Source organism: Prionailurus viverrinus, chromosome B4, assembly GCF_022837055.1.
Source record: "Prionailurus viverrinus isolate Anna chromosome B4, UM_Priviv_1.0, whole genome shotgun sequence".
Classification (NCBI taxonomy): domain Eukaryota; kingdom Metazoa; phylum Chordata; class Mammalia; order Carnivora; family Felidae; genus Prionailurus; species Prionailurus viverrinus.
In genome coordinates, this window is record NC_062567.1 from 81,326,090 (window position 1) to 81,342,402 (window position 16,313).

At 41.7% G+C, this 16,313-nt stretch overlaps 1 protein-coding gene across 7 annotated transcripts; it reads left to right on the plus strand.

Annotated features, from left to right (window-relative positions):
- The first annotated feature begins 1,990 nt into the window (after positions 1-1,990).
- Positions 1,991-15,156, plus strand: ATP23 (ATP23 metallopeptidase and ATP synthase assembly factor homolog). 7 transcript variants are annotated; one of them, XM_047867742.1, is made up of 7 exons: positions 5,605-5,848; positions 6,003-6,100; positions 6,535-6,616; positions 9,902-10,363; positions 10,487-10,624; positions 12,216-12,299; positions 14,704-15,156. In XM_047867742.1, the coding sequence occupies exons 5-7, from the start codon at positions 10,526-10,528 to the stop codon at positions 14,905-14,907; spliced, it is 387 nt and encodes a 128-aa protein (XP_047723698.1). In that variant the 5' UTR covers positions 5,605-5,848; positions 6,003-6,100; positions 6,535-6,616; positions 9,902-10,363; positions 10,487-10,525; the 3' UTR covers positions 14,908-15,156. The 7 variants fall into 7 exon arrangements, with proteins under 7 accessions (XP_047723693.1, XP_047723694.1, XP_047723698.1 ...); XM_047867737.1 differs by lacking the exons at positions 6,003-6,100; positions 9,902-10,363 and adding an exon at positions 1,991-2,373 and having other exon boundaries at positions 5,803-5,848; XM_047867738.1 differs by lacking the exon at positions 9,902-10,363 and adding an exon at positions 2,294-2,373 and having other exon boundaries at positions 5,803-5,848; positions 6,003-6,616.
- The last annotated feature ends 1,157 nt before the right edge of the window (positions 15,157-16,313 follow it).

The window sequence follows — 16,313 nt, forward strand, 5'->3', positions numbered from 1 at the left end:
TTTAGGAGGTGTTCATGTTTTCGTATTTCAGATGAATGAATAATCCTAGCAACCCATCCAATTTGTGTTTTTCATTTCCCCCCTCTATTAGCCCATTCGTTTTGCCCTTTTATGCTATTTCTTCATGGTTTTCCTTGTAATTACAACATGTATCCTTGACTAAATAAATCTACAAATTAGTACTTTTACCACTTCCCAATCAATACAAAGCCAGTAGAACACTGTTTAACCCACGTGACTTTTGCTGTCACTTATTCTACATACATTTTATTTTTATCTTTCTATGTTGTTTTTTTTTTTTTTTTCTTTTTACCTTTTGACCTCTTTCACCTGGTTCTCCCATTCTCTACTCCCACCTCTGGCAACTACCAAGCTGTTCTCTGTATCCTTGAACTTGTGGGCTTTTGTTTTTGTTTTTTTTAGTTTGCATATCTGAGAGAAATCATGGTATTTGTCTCTCTGTGTCTGACTTATTTCCCTTAGCATAATGCCCTCGCAGTCCATCCATGTTGTTGCAAATGGCAAGATTTCGTTCTTTTTATTTTTTGACTGGACAATATTCCATTGTGTATTTATACCGCTATTTCTTCATTCATTCTTCAACGGACACTTAGGTTGCTTCCATATTTTGGCTATTGTAAACCATGCTGCAGTGAACATGGGGCGCATATATCATTTCAAGTTAGTGTTCTTGTTTTCTTCGGCTAAATACCCAGAAGTGGAATTGCGGGATCATATATGTTGGTTCTATTTTTAATTTTTTGAGGGTTCTCCAGGCTGTTTTTCACAGCGGCTTCACCAATTTACATTCCCATTAACAGTGCACAAGGGTTCCCAATTTACCACATATTCATCAACACTTGTTATTTCTTGTCTTTTAGATAATAGACATTCTGAGAGGTGTGAGGTGATATCTCATTGTGGTTTCGATTTGCACTCAATCTAGATATTTATGAAGCACTCATGACACATAAAGTACTCTTTATAATCTTCAAGGTCTCTTGAACACGAATAATTTCAATGTGTTTCTCACATAAACCATATGCTCCTCTTCAACCTCATCAATTCTCTTATTATTGCCTTCTCAGTCTCTGCCATTATGCTTGGTCCATCATAGTAGGTGCTGAAGAAATATGTGAGTTGAACTGGGTAATTTAGTGCAAAAAGAGAAACACAGATTAGTTAAAACCCGACAAGTTGTGATGAAAATGATAACAGATGCAAAGTACTTGGTACGCTGGGAGACCAGGAGAGAATAATTTTGATTAAGATATCTGGGAATACCTTGCAGAGTGGGTAGATTTGATCACGACCTGGATCATAAGGACTGAGGAAAAGGGCTTAATAGATGGAAGTGAGTTAAGGCTTGGAGATGGGAGGAAACTGGTTGTGTTATGTTATCAGAAAGTTATTTGGGGTGGCAAGAGAGTGGGGTGGATGAATGGGCCCAGGTGAGACAGAAAAAAAGTAGTTGTGCCCCACATTTTGAGGATTTTGAGATGACCAGTCATTATAATTGCAGCTTTTAAACGTTTCTGAGAAGTACTGCTTTCAATATGGCTTGGAATGTCAGGAGACAGGTGGGCCAGACTGCAATTGGTCTGCTGGTTGGAAAAGGCAAGGGACTAGGACGGTGCCTGAGACCTTCGGAGCTTGAAGGGACTTAGTGGCTAGTACCGAGGAAGGCGTGTCCACAAGGAGGCGGGCTGCATAACCACGCTTACGAGGACGGGCCAACCAAGCCTAGGGGGAGCAGCGAAGCCCACAGCAGTGTCCGAGACGCCTGCAAGGGCACTTGCCAGGCCCGAGTCTTTCGGCCTGTAGGCGATCCAGAGCCCCGCACCCTCTCGGCCCCCGCTCCTCCCTGGGCATCTAGCCCCGCCCCTTCCTGCCTCTTCCCGCCCCTTCTCGTCCCTCCCGCGCCTCTGGCCCCGCCCCTCGCCTGGTCTCTAGCCCCGCCCCTCCCCGCGCCTCTCGCCCCGCCCAGCGTCCCTTGCTGGGCTCGGAGGCCCAGCAGCCGCAAAGTCCTCAGACACTGTGTGTGGCGGTCACCCTGCCTGGGGCCGGTTCGGCCCGGCACAAGGAGGATCTGGGCGGCCCGGTTGGCGGGAAGGAGGTTGCCTTCCCCGGGTCTCATACCCGGCCGCCCGAGGCAGGAGGAAGCAGCGGCGAAGTCTGCGGGCGGCATGGCTGGAGCTCCGGACGAGAGCGGGCCCGGTTCTGCTGCGGGGGAACAGCTGCAGCAGCAACACGTCGCGTGCCAGGTCTTCCCCGAGCGGCTGGCTCAGGGGAATCCCCAGCAAGGGTTCCTTTCCAGCTTCTTCACCAACAACCAGAAGTGCCAGCTTATGCTCCTGAAGACGCTGCAGACAAGTAGGAACCGTGTCCCGGAGGCCGGGGGTCGGCGGGGTGGTGTCTGCGACCCAGAGGGCAGGGGTCTCTGGGTTCGCCCCCGGGTGTGGCATGAGCAGGGTTCAGGCTCCTCTGCGCAGAGTCCGGACAGATTCGGCCTCGTGGGGGCGGGGTGGTGGTGGTGGTGGGGTTTGGGCCTCAGTTTCCCTATCAGAGGTGGTGTTGGGGCCTTTCAGCCCCACTCTTGCTTGTGGATTGAGGGAGGAGTCGGATAGGAGTTTGCCCTTTTCAGTCACACTCACGGGTCTGATAGACCCTCTGATTTCTCATGTAAATTATGCAGCGGTATGGGGACTTCAGCGTGTGGGCGAAGCAGAGTTTTAAAGAGACTCGTTAATTAAGGCATTACTGCCGGCAGCGCAAAAACAGTTTTGCAAACTACCTTCGTTGGAAGGGGTTCTTAACCTTCATGCATGGATGGGCTTCCCAGCGTAGAAACCTCTGAAATGAACTACGAAATCGTGTGCATGCATCTGAGTGCATTTTTCTGGGGAGAGAGTTCTAACTTCATCATATTCTGGAAGAGGCCACGGACCCCCAAAGAGTCAAGAATCACTGCTGTGGGTTAAATAGGGACACAACTACCTACTGACCAATTTCTCCAGCCCAGGGACATTATACTAGAGATTTCTTAACTCCTTTACATTGACATGGACTTCCTAAGTTTACTTCAGATACATTTAGAAAATCGAAGTCTTAAACCTACTTGTCCAAAAGCAAGGTTACTATTTCATAGCTGGCCAATCACAGTTCAAAAGCCAACCACCTAGAGATTTTCCAGCCTTCTTGAGTTTATCCGCATGTTAGGGAATCCAGGGAGGGGGGAGGGGAAAGGGGCTAATGGGAATGATGAGGTTGTATTCACTTGGAAATATGTATCCAATGCCTCCTAAGTTCTGGTGTGGGGAAATACAAAGATGAGTAAGGGTCTGGACGGTGCATTTTAGAGGTTGAAAGTGGAACGCAGTGGAAAGAGCCGGTCTGCAGAGTTGGATATAGGTTCAGATCTGGTCCCTCTCCTTATCAGGTGTGGAAGACTGACTTAACTCTCTGATCTCCTTTATCCTTATCTGCACACATAAAAAGGGAAGGGTAGGGATAAAAATACCTCTTTTAGGGTTGTTGTGAGGAATGGATTTTATGAACGTAGATTGCGACCATATCAGGAGCTGAGTAATGGCTAACTGTGCTTACAGTGGAAGAGACAAACAGTGGAGGAGATGTAGAGAAGGAATGTGAGGAGGGTGGCGAGCTAAGCATGAACCCCAGTAGGAATTAGCAAGTCTCAATTAGCAAGAACCCCTGGAGGGATGCTGGGAGAAGTGTCAGTGGTATTAAAGCATCGATTTACAGCTTTATAATCCTAAACCTGGGACCCGGCCTCAAGGGAGATCTTTGTTCTCTCTCTCTCTCTCTCTCTCTCTCTCTCTCTCTCTTTTAAATTTAAATCCAAGTTAGTTAACATATAGTGTAATGATGATTTCAGGAGTAGAATTTAGTGATTCATCACTTACATCTAAACCGAGTGCTCTTTTTTTTTTTTTTTTTTTAAAGCAAATCCATTCTAAATACTTCAGGTCCTGTCTGAACCACTGTGCTCCGTGCAATAATAATAATAATAATAATAATAATAATAAACTATTATTATTTTAGTCAGAGTACTATAGACTTTGGAACCCACTTCAACTTTGTAAAACTCTTAGTTGCTTGAATAATAAAACACTTAATATGGTTCTGGACGCCTGATATACACTAAAAACACTTATTACTGTTAATTGTTTTACTGTTCATGCTTTTAAGAGGGGGCAGTTAAAGTAGTAGCCTATATCTGTCTTTTTCATCTCCCTACTTTTCTTTGACTCACTTGTTTTTCCTTTCAGCACTTAAAAAAAAAAAACCCTTGGTTTCGTTTTCTAATTTTTTGCCTATGTCGTATGGTATGCTGTGCATTTGTGTGCTGAGATAAGACCCCTATGTGGAAAGTTGATATTAGAGGCATTTGGGTTTGTTTTACTTTCCCGTAATTATTACAGGCTAATAGATGCTTAGAGGTGGAAGGTTCTGGGGCCCCTGGGTGGCTCAGTTGGTTGAGCATCTGACTGCAGCCCAGGTCATGATCTCGTGGTCCGTGAGTTCAAACCCCACGTTGGGCTCTGTGCTGACAGCTCAGAGCCTGGAGCCTGCTTGGGATTCTGTGTCTCCCTCTCTCTCTCTGCCCCTCCCCCACTTACGCTGTGTCTCTCTCTGTCTCTCAAAAGAAGGAAAAATGTTAAAAAAATAATTAAAATAAAAAGCAGTGGGAGGTCCCACAGGAGTTATCTAGGCCTTCGCACACTACACTGGAAAACCACTGTGCCATCACTGACTAGAGAGTTTATACACCTCTGCTGGAACAGGTTACCAGTTCTTCGAGGCTCCTTGTGGCTACCTGTATATTGTAGTCACAGCTTTAATTGTTGGGAAATCCTTTCTCATACTGTAACTTCTACTCTTTGGTCCTTGTTCTGCTCTCTGAACAAATATTATCTGCATCTATTCCCACACGGCAGCCCTTCAGATACTTGAGGCCATTGTGGTCCGAGTTAAGATTTTTATTCTCCCTTCCACCTCCACACCCACAACTCCTTTCTTGCTTCTTACTGAGCATAGTCCTGTACTGATCTAGTTGCCTTTCCCCCGGGGAAGAGCTGAAGTTGGCAGGTCCTGTTTAGAGTGTGGTACTTAGAATGGGACACTGTTACCCTGCGGTCTGATCAGGAAAGACGCCAACGAGCCACTTACTTCCTTCCTCTCATCTGGATGCTGTGCCGCAGTTCATTTCTATGGAGAGGCCCCCAATTCCCTCATTCTTTTGGTATATGCTTTAATACAATGTTTTCGATCATGTAACTAAACATGGGCTTTACAAGCATGTTTGATATCATTTGAGATGTTTAGTAGTATCCATCTTGGTATTTGTGTCACAGTTTTATTATTAAGGACTTATTTTTATGTTAATTTAAGCTTGTCTTTTCATATCCATCTTTTACCAGTTTTAAGATAGTATTACTTCATTAAGATTTGTGGCTTACTTTTTTTTTTTTTTTAATGTTTTTTACTTATTTTTGAGAGACAGCAAGACAATGTGAGCAGGGGAGGGACAGAGAGAGGAAGACACGGAATCCGAAGCAGGCTCCGGGCTCCGAGCTGTCAGCACAGAGCCCGATGCGGGGCTCGAACCCACCAACCATGAGATCATGACCTGAGCCAAAGTCAGATGCTTAACCGACTGAGCCACCCAGGCGGCCCATGACTTACTCTTTCATAATATCCTATACTGCTTTTTGGAGAATTTAATTGGTGCTCTTTTTTCCTGATTAGCATACCTAATTGAATCAAATATCTTTCTAGATCCCTACGTCAAACTTCTACTTGATGCCATGAAGCACTCAGGTTGGTAAGTAAATCTATTTAAAGTGGTCGTCTGTCTTCCGGCTGCTAAAAACAAACAAACAAAAAACACCCCAATCTGCAACTTCTGACAGTTTTTCACTTCTGGCCACAAAGCCTTTTCCATATGGTAGGTGTTGGTGATTCTGCATTCTTTCCAGACAGGTCTGGCTCTCTTCAGACATCTTCCGCCCTAACTCTAAATCTCTGGCTCTACCGTTCACCTCCGGTATTTAGTAAAGACCACACTTAAAGTCTTGTAAGTAATTACCAAACCTGGCTTTCCCGCTCTACCAGCCTCAGCATCGTCCTTCATGGAGAAGCAATCCCGGCTTGTTATGTAGGAGCCTTCCGGGTGTTGTTGAACCTTGAGGAAATTAGAGAAAGTGACGTCTGAGGTCCACTTCTTCACAGTCTGGCCCAGGGATAGCAACTCCAGCATACTTCCAATGTGGCCTCAATCAGTTGACCAGATGCTTGATGGAACCTCGTCATGGGAGTTGAACTAGGATAGATTTTGCAGGGATGATTTCCTTATTTTACAGATGAGACGACTGAGTCTTTCTTGAAGGTGTTAGTTTTGAAAGGGCTTGATGATATGGGGCTCCCGACTCCTTGCCCAGGGCTGTTTCCCTCGCACCACTTGCACACTGCTTTTGCACATTGTTTCTTTAATCCATTCTTGCCTTTTAGTGCTGTTAACAAAGAAAGACACTTTTCTTGCGAAGACTGTGATGGAAATGTCAGTGGAGGTTTTGATGCTTCAACATCTCAGGTAGGTATTTTTGCCAAGTTGTTCTCTTTCCTGATGTTTGCTAAGCACCTTCCACATGCTGCGCGTTCTGTTTGGTAGACTTTGTGTACGATTCAAAAAATGAATCTTATGGTTCTTACTCTTAAGGAGCTTATGCCTTCCTAAGGGAGATGAGCCACGAACACAGAGAATGATAAAAATTTGAGGGAGGTTATTTTACATGGGTGTAAACTATTTTACGTGGGTGTAATTACCACAATGGGACTGTGATATGAATGAAAAATACCAACAGATTCAGCTAGAGCATATAAAGCTTCTTCAGGGACAAAGAAGACAAAGACTTGCCCACGGAAGGGGTATCGTGAGCAAAGGTGGTGTATTGGGAAAGGACAAAGTATATTTAGGGAATGGCATGTTGTCTAGTGTAGCAACTGTCTCCTTTGCACAGGTTGCTCCGTCTGGCAGGCTCCCTTCCCCACCCTCAAATTTAACTCCTAGTCATCCCTGAGATCCTCATTTAAACACTCCTTCTGCAGAGAAGCCTTTCCCAATCCTCCAGACCAAGTCAGGCATTCTCATTGTATGCATTCATGACATCTTGGATTTTTCTTCATGACACCTGTCACTGCACGTATTTAAACATTTTGGCAACTGTTTGATTAATTTCTAGGGCAAGACTGTGTGGGGAATATGGGGAAATAGGGTTGGAAAGAAAGGTAAGCTGTATGGTGGGAGGCTTTGAATGCTTAGTTAAAGAGTTTCACCTGTACCTGGTGAGAAGTGATATACCTTTGAACATTTTTGATTAGGGGAATAAGGTTTCTCATTTGGAAAATATGGCTAATGATTATATCTGTCTCATAGAACAGTTATTAGAATTAAGTGCAATACCTCATGTAAGGTGCTTAGCATAGTAAGCGCAGTAAGCGTTCAATAAATATTATTAGTTTTAAGTAATTGGAGAGTTTTGACAGTATCTTGGAGTTGGTAGAAGAATTATATTACCCTCATGTGATGAGGGTAGATGAAAGTTTTATAAGTAACACCTCCCATCTTGAACATATCACCCTGTTTAACAATACTTACTTGTTTTCTCCTGGGGAATTTTATATATATTTTGGTTATTTATAGCTATTTCACAGTAATCATGAGGGAAAAAAAAAAAAAAACAGCATAGGAGTGAGAGGTCTGGGTCTTGGAGTCTGGTAGAATTGAGTTCAAATCCAGTTCCCCTGCTTATTGGCTGTGGGCTTGGGCAAGCTGTTTGCCTTATGCTCAGTTTCCTCATTTGTAAACTGATAATAACAATCCCTAATAGCTCTCAAAGTGGGTCTTGGTAAATTCATCCCCCTCCCCCCCCCCCCCCCCCCCGCCCCGCCTTGGGATTAAATAGAGTGGACATTTTGAACTTGTATCTTACTTCTCAGTAGTGTTGAGCATAGTTGGGCACTCCTTTTATTTTTTTTTAAAATTATAATTTGTATTGTGAAGTGTCTCATTCACACAGAAGAGCAAGAAACCTATACGTATGCTTTTGGTCACAGTCATAAAATGAGCACCCGTGTAACTGCCACCAGATTTGAGAAATAGCACATTGCCAGGATTTCAGAAGATTGTGTGCCCCTCTTGGATCACATTTCGTCTCCCTTTCTTACTCTGACTTTTGTGATAATCATTCCCTGCTGTTCTGAATAGTTTTACCATCTCTGTGTACAAACAGCGTGTTATTTAGTTGCCTGGCTTTTAAGTTTTATACAGGGAATATTTTGAGCTCTGTGTGATACTTTGTAGTTTTATGAAATCACGCAGTAGTTAGTTTCCCGGAACAGTTCTTTTGTTGAGCGTCCTGAGATTCTTCCATGTTGTTGTACACACCTCTGGTTTGTGTAGTTTGGCTGTTGTATAGTATTCCTCTGTATGTCCATACTGCAGTTTACCGTATTTATTGTTTCCAACTTTGTTATTAAGAACAATACTGCTGTGAATATTTTTCACATCCTCTCCTGGTGCACATGTGCAAAAGTCACTCCTGTGTCTATGCCTAGGAACAGAATTACTGGGTCATATAATATGCATACACTTGGCTTTAGCAGGTAATGTCAGACACTTTCTTCCCCCTGGTTTCCAGTATATGACCCTCTTTGCTAGCTGACCTCCATCTACCAGCTGTTACACGTGGAAGTCTCTTAATCCTCGGTGTTAGATTCCCTTCTTTTCTTCCTCTGTACTCTGCCAAGGGGATCTCATTTCTTTTCCTAGGCCAGAGCTCTCTTTTGAACTTTACATCTGTATATCCAGATGCCCACTTAGTACCCGCCCTTGGATGTCTTAAAGGCACCCGAGACCTCACAAATTTGTTCGAGTCCAAACTGATGATTTATACCATCCCCTATCCCCACCCAACCTGGTGTTATAGTTTTGCATATCTCAGTGAATGGTACCACCATCTATCCTGTTACCCAAGCTAGAAATGTAGAGATCATCCTTGTACCTCTGATTCCCTTCCCATATTCTATCACTAACTTTTGTCCAATTTGCCTCCTAAATATTTTATTTTGGGGGGGGGTGTCTTACTGTCCCTGCTCAGGTACCATTATCTCTTGCCTAGAATACCTCATTAGCCTTCAGCCAGTCTCTCGGCACCCAGTTTGGTCATCTGCTTATTTTTACAACTGGAGTCAAAGGATAAAAACAAACAAAAGCACCTCCCTGTCTCACTACTCCCTTTCCCACTGTTCTCAGGATACAGAGTGATTTGGCTCTAGTGGACCTCACCAGCCTTATCTCATGCCTGTCGCCTGCAGCTCTGTGCTTCAGCAATACGGGCCTGCTTCCAGCCTCTCGTTCTGTTCCTTAAGTGCTCCTCTCCTTTGCACAGGTTGCTCCGTCTGGCAGGCTCCCTTCCCCACCCTCAAATTTAACTCCTAGTCATCCCTGAGATCCTCATTTAAACATTCCTTCTGCAGAGAAGCCTTTCCCAATCCTCCAGACCAAGTCAGGCATTCTCATTGTATGCATTCATGACATCTTGGATTTTTCTTCATGACACCTGTCACTGCACGTATTTAAACATTTTGGCAACTGTTTGATTAATTTCTAGGGCCATTAGTATATATTATAAATTTTAGTTACAAATTATAAGTAGTAGATCTCAATAAATATTCGTTGAAGGATGAATGTTGGATGAATGTATATATCATTCATGTTGGATGAATGGCACATATCTCAGTGTCTGGAACATAGTAAGTACACAATAAATGGTAACTATTATTACTAGGATCCCTCATGTCTTTATTATTCTTATAGGGTCCTGCTCAGTGTGCTGTTGGCTTTTTGCACTTCTTTCTGAAGGTCTTTCTGAGGATTTTTCCTGGCAATTCTAGTAGACTGAGACAGTGGTGGTCATTCATTGTTGATTCATTGCTCATTCAGAAACTTGATAAGAAGCAGTTTACATATATTCTCATTTAATTCTCACAATTCTCTGAGGTAGGTACTCTCATGATCTCCTTTTTATAGTTGAGGAAACTGAGGCACAGAGAGAGGTTAAGAAACGTGCCCAAGGTCACCGAGTTAGTAAGGAGTGGGGCTGGAGTTTGAACCTGTCTGCTGCATTCCAAAGCCCGCTCCTAATATGGTGCTGTGGAGTCCACCAGCTCACCGAGGATGGCATTTAAGTGCTGCTGTAGTTGAGAGAGAAGAGGGAGAAGTTGGTCACTGGGAAGGCTTAATGGAACGGGTACATTAGAGCCAGACCGTGATCAGTAGGTAGGTGTAGGGCTGAGGGAGTAGGGTGGGTGAAGGCTCTGCCCAGCTGGTGAGAAGATGGGACTTACAAAAAGAGAGTGGATATTATAAATATGGCACTTCCCTTATTTTGTTGCCTCCTAGATTGTTTTATGCCAGAACAACATCGGTAGTCAGGCCCATATGAACAGAGTGGTCACCCATGAGCTCATTCATGCGTTTGATCACTGTCGTGCTCACGTCCACTGGTTCACCGATGTCAGACATTTGGCCTGCTCGGAGGTGAGTCTTATCGTAAAAGATCTTCTTCCCCCTGGAGCACTCTGAGTTGGGATATTTTATTGAAGCATAATTTACTTAAACATATTCCTTTTCTTACTGTCGTGGCTCCATGCCATTCTTAGGTTTCCGTTTTTAACGACTGAACACAATTTTGAGACACGAGACATTTTAAGCATCTTTTTAGAATTGTCTGAATTATAACCTTTAAATTCTAACACTAGTGGTGACTTGATAATTCTAAACTATTTTTCCTTCTGTGGATTCTTACTTTGTTCACCACAGTCCATTGAGGTAGATGCTACCAATCCCATTTTATATATGTCGAAAGCGAGGCATTTTTTAGATCCATGGGTTCGGAAGTGGCAGAGGCAGAATTACAACCCGAGTTCTTAACTGGTTTGTTGTGCTCCCTCCTCGAGGTAAAGCTCTTTGCTTGCCTGAGAGTAAAGCATTTAGTCTCAAAAATACAACGTAAGAAGTTTTTTTTAGTATTAAGCACATTGGATTGTTCTCAGAAGCGCGATATATTTATGCTCTTAGATGTATGTATTTAATACTTGCATTTCATTAATTGAAGAGTGCAATGTGCTGAGAAGTTAAAAAAACGAATATACATTTCAAGCTGATGCTTTATAACTCAGATTATTTTCTCTTTCCCTTGAAATGAATAAGCAGCCCCATTGCATCTAATTACAACTCATATTATTTGGAGAGTACACTGAAACCTGAGTTTTTAAGTAAGTCTCTCTCTTGGGTGTTATGAGAATGAATGCCTGTGAGCCAGTTCAAGTGTGTTAGGTGCCTCGAACTCCTCAGAAGAACGAGGCCATGGTATTGTAGAAGTAACAAGAAGTGGGTCATTTCTGGCTGCAGTGCTTTGGCAAAAATGTGGCCAGGTTGGCTGTAGCATCTATGTCGGTAGTTAGAAGACTGTTTCATCTATTGAAGCTGCATTTTACCTTAAAAATATAGTAAATTAGAAAATATGCCCTAACTTCAGGTTGTCATGCTCATAGCATGACAGGTGTAGAATGTTCTTGATTCTTTGAAAAATTAAGAACTTAAGTTTTAAGAACTTAATTTTTCATAGGACAGTTGATGCCCTGGAGGAAGGCATGAATTTACACAGGCTTAAGGGAGGTTCCAAGAGAGTTGCGGTGTTTTGGGCTAGCGGTAGGAGGTTCATATTCTCAAAGAGTCTTAGATACTGATGTATTCAATTTTAAGCTCACATTGAAATTCGCTTTGTAGATCTTTGAAAGCATGCTTTCTTGAAGTCCTTTTGGTAATATATAGAAATATATCTTGTAGAAAGCGTGGACTTTAACTCTGACGTCCAACTTTCTGACTTTTGGTTCCAAAAGAAATTAGTTCTTTCAATAAGGTTATTGTATAAAGTTTTGAAAATTCCCTTTGCTAAATGATTGACCTCCCCCCGCCAGCCCATTTATTCTGCATTGTCTAGCATAGCTCATAGATATCTGCTCTTTAAAAGTCTATTCTCAGAAAAACATGCTAATGTTAGATTCTCTTACAATTTTTATAGAGCATGAGCACTTATTTTCCTTTTGTTCACCTGTCTTTGTGATAGGTTCGAGCTGCTAACCTTAGTGGAGACTGCTCACTTGTGAATGAAATATTCAGGTTGCATTTTGGATTAAAACAACACCATCAGGTAAAACTAACATATGAAATCGCTTACCCTCCAGAGTGCTATGAATGGAAATGATGAATAAAGAAATGAGAAGTACATTTAGCATTTGAAATTTGAAAGAACTACTTATATGGAAAGAATACAAAATACATACTGTGTAAGGCAAACAGATGGAATTTAGTTCTACTTTTTATTTTATTATTATTATTTTTTTGTTTAAAAATTTTTTTAAGTGTTTATTTTTGAGAGAGAGAGACAGAGAGACAGAGAGAGACAGGGTGCAAGAGGGGGAGGGGCAGAGAGGGAGGGAGGACACAGAATCTGAAGTGAACTCCAGGCTCTGAGCCATCAGCACAGAACCCGATGCAGGGCTCAAACCCATGAATTGGGAGATCGTGACCGGAGCCGAAGCTGGATGCTTAACCGACTGACCCATCCAGGCACCCCTAGTTCTACTTTTTAATTATGGGTGAGCTGTGTGACTAAGTGAGAGGTTTTAATAGTGAAAAGAACTACAATCTTGTTCTTGGGGTATTTTTAGAAGGGGGGAGATAAAGAATGGACGTGAAATCACAGCCTGTCTTACTTCTATCCAAGCAGTACTGGACTTAAATTTTGAAATGACCACAGTATTCTTGAGTCAAAAAGTAATACCTTTTGACAGAGACTGCCCTGCCGCACAGATTACGGCTGGTAGCGCCCCTTTCCAGGCCCGACGATGTGATAGCAGAGCTTTGAACTGGCACAGACTTGATTATGATAAGTCTCTCTTTTTCCCTTGGGTAGCAGCAGCAGAAAATGAATAGAACTAGCAATAGGATGGAAAATATATGGAGGTAGCAGGACCCTGCTACCCTCCCTGAGAGAGAGAGAGAGAGAGAGAGCACGTGTGTGTGTGTGCAGGAGTGAGCAGGGGAGGGGCAGATCGAGAGGGAGAAGAGAATCCCAAGTAGGTTCTGTGCTGTCAGTGAAGAGTCCAACATGGGGCTCGATCTTACTGTGACATCATGACCTGAGCCGAAATCAAGAGTCAGACACTTAACCGACTGAGCCACCCAGGCGCCCCTGAAATCGTAGTTTTAATAGAAATATATTTTGAGAAGAATTAAACCTGACCTGTGGTCTATACATGTGTCTTCCAAAACTGTAGCTCCAGGAGATAAGTTTTTACCGTCCTTTTTCTTCCTGGAAGGGAGAAATTTCCTCTTTCTGGCAATTGTTGTCATAGCTCCAGGTGGTTCTTCCTCTCTTTCTTCTTCCTTTCTACCTGGAGTGTATTTTTAAGATCGTTGGTTAGTGTAATTTAGGTCAAAAGCACTGATTTATATTTTCATACTAGTGAGCATCTCTGGCTCAGGCAAGCTAACCAGGGTGAAATAAAATAGGGAACACACATAGAAAATGAATGATTGACAGGATGCACAGCCATAAGAACCAGTATTTGGTTATTTTTCATGAAAAGGTTAAATGCTATTCTTTTGAGCTTTAGTTTGGGCCTAGTGGAGAAATAAATTGATTTAAAAGTCTCCAAGAATTGGAATGGCAGGACCTAACATATTTAGGATACTGAGAAATTCTAGCCTATTACTGTGTAACATTAGATAAATTATTTTCTTAGGTACCCATTGCAAAGAACGCTCAGGAAAAAAAAAAAAGTTGTTTGATTTTTTTTTTTTTTCCCCCTGAAAAATTAAGACGCCTTTAAATTTTGTGTGTGCATGTGTGGTTTCCTCTTGCCTCCATGGGAGAGTGCCCCTCTCGAAGGAAGAGTTATCTAGTATGGGCCATCTGAAAAGTAGAGGAGAGAGACATAGAAGTAAAGTATGTTTTAAATCTATTTAAATTTTATTAAAAATCCAACCAGAACCTTATTTATAGAGTTTTGTTTTGTTTTGATATTTGCAAATTGGGACTGTTTGTTGGACTGGCTGAAACTTCAGAGAATGACGTCTGGTTATATTACTGGAAATGATGAAAAAAATGGAGGAGGTCTTACTTATACCTAAATAATTTTAGACTGAGTTTAACATATTCCATAATTTAAGCATTATGTTTCTACTTTCTTTTTTTATATTTTATTTTATTTTATTATTTTAGAGAGAGAGTGAGAGTACAAGCAAGGGTGAGGGTCAGAGGGAGAGAGAGAGAGAGAGAGAATCTTAATCAGGCTCCACTCTTAGCACGGAGCCCAATGCAGGACTCGATCCCACAGCCCTGGGATCATGACCTGAGCTGAAATCAAGAGTTGGACATTCAACAGACTGAGCCACCCAAGCACTCCAATGTTTCTTCTTTAGAATGACATAAATTTGTAAAATAATATGAAAGGGAATTAATTCTGATGTGGTTAGACATTATATAAAATATTATTTTATGATTAAATTTTCATATAAAATTAAAGCCACATACTTTTCTTTCTCCTTAGACTTGTGTGCGAGACAGAGCCATTCTTTCTATCCTGGCTGTTAGGAATATCAGCAAAGAAGTAGCTCAAAAGGCTGTTGATGAAGTTTTTGAGTCTTGTTTCAATGACCATGAACCTTTTGGAAGGATCCCACATAACAAGACTTATGCAAGATATGCTCATAGAGACTTTCAAAACCGTGATCGGTATTACTCAAATATATGAAGACAATGACATTTTATGTTATGGAGCTTCTGTGATCATGAAGAAAATATTGTTCTCAAGTGGACAAATATATGAAATGTAAATGATCAATGAAATACGTTTAAAACACAGAAGATGCTGATTCTAGCGTATGTTCAGAAAAAGTGGCTGTGGTAAAAGTGAAACTGCCTTAACCTCCAAGGCAAAAACTGTAACTTTACAGTTAGCCATTTGGTAAATAAGGCAAATAAATTACGTTCTTGTATTTTCTATGTTGTACTTGTGTTTTTTTATTATTTGCATTAAAAAAAATTGTGATTTGTTTTTATTACATGTGGTTATTTTAAAATTTGATTATGGGGGCACCTGGGTAGCTCAGTTGGTTAAGCAACTGACTTTGGCTCAGGTCATGATCTCATGGTTCATGAGTTTGAGCCCCGCATCAGACTCTCTGCTGTCAGTGCAGAGCCTATATTTGGATCCTCTGTCCTCCTCTCTCTGCCCCTCCACTGCTCATGCTGTCTCTCTCTCAAAAATAAATAAACATTAAAAAAATAAAATTTGATTATGAAACCTGTGAAGTGTGCTCTTGTATGAAGTTGATAGGTGACTACTGTTGGTATTTACATTAAATGTAAAGAAAAATATACTGATTTCATTACAGGACATTTACTGAGATATTGCGTGATCAAAGTATGTAAGGAATGAAAGTTGGGAATGATTTCATTCAATGATCAATGCTTCCCTTCTCCCTGTTCTTTCAACATGTATGTTGGGACCCTATGTCTTAATTTTCTGGGGACAGCCCTGATTAGACTCTTCTTTTGTAAAGGCAATCCATTAAATTTATAATTTAATTGAATTTAATTTTTATGTATTTATAAGATTTTTCATATAATCATTCTCAAATGTTTTGTCAAGTCCTATGTTTGAGTTTTATTATTTTTGTTTTTTAACTAAAAAATTTTTAAAGTTTATTTTGAGAGGGAGAAATCATGAGCAGGGGTGGGACAGAGAGAGTGGGGAGAGGGAATCCCAAGCAGGCTCTGCTCTGTGTCAGCACGGAGCCTGATGTGGGGCTCAACCCCACAAACTGTGATATCATGACCTGAACCGAAACCAAGACGCTTAAATGACTGAACCACCCAGGCGCCCCTTTATCTCTGAGTTTTAGATTCAGAAAACTGGTCATCTTATCTATCGAAGCTGCATCTTCCACATGTCCCTGGCAAACATCTCTTGGCCTGTGTCCAGGCTGAAAGAGTGATGCCTGTGTGTAGATATGGCTAACCAAGGATTTAAAGACAATGAAGTAAGCATTACTTCTTTAGAGTTAAAATTTAATTAAAGTTATAAAGTGATACTCAAGCTTAAGAACTTATTAAACATTAGAACAAGGTTTGAGGATTCTGGGAAGATAACAGAGT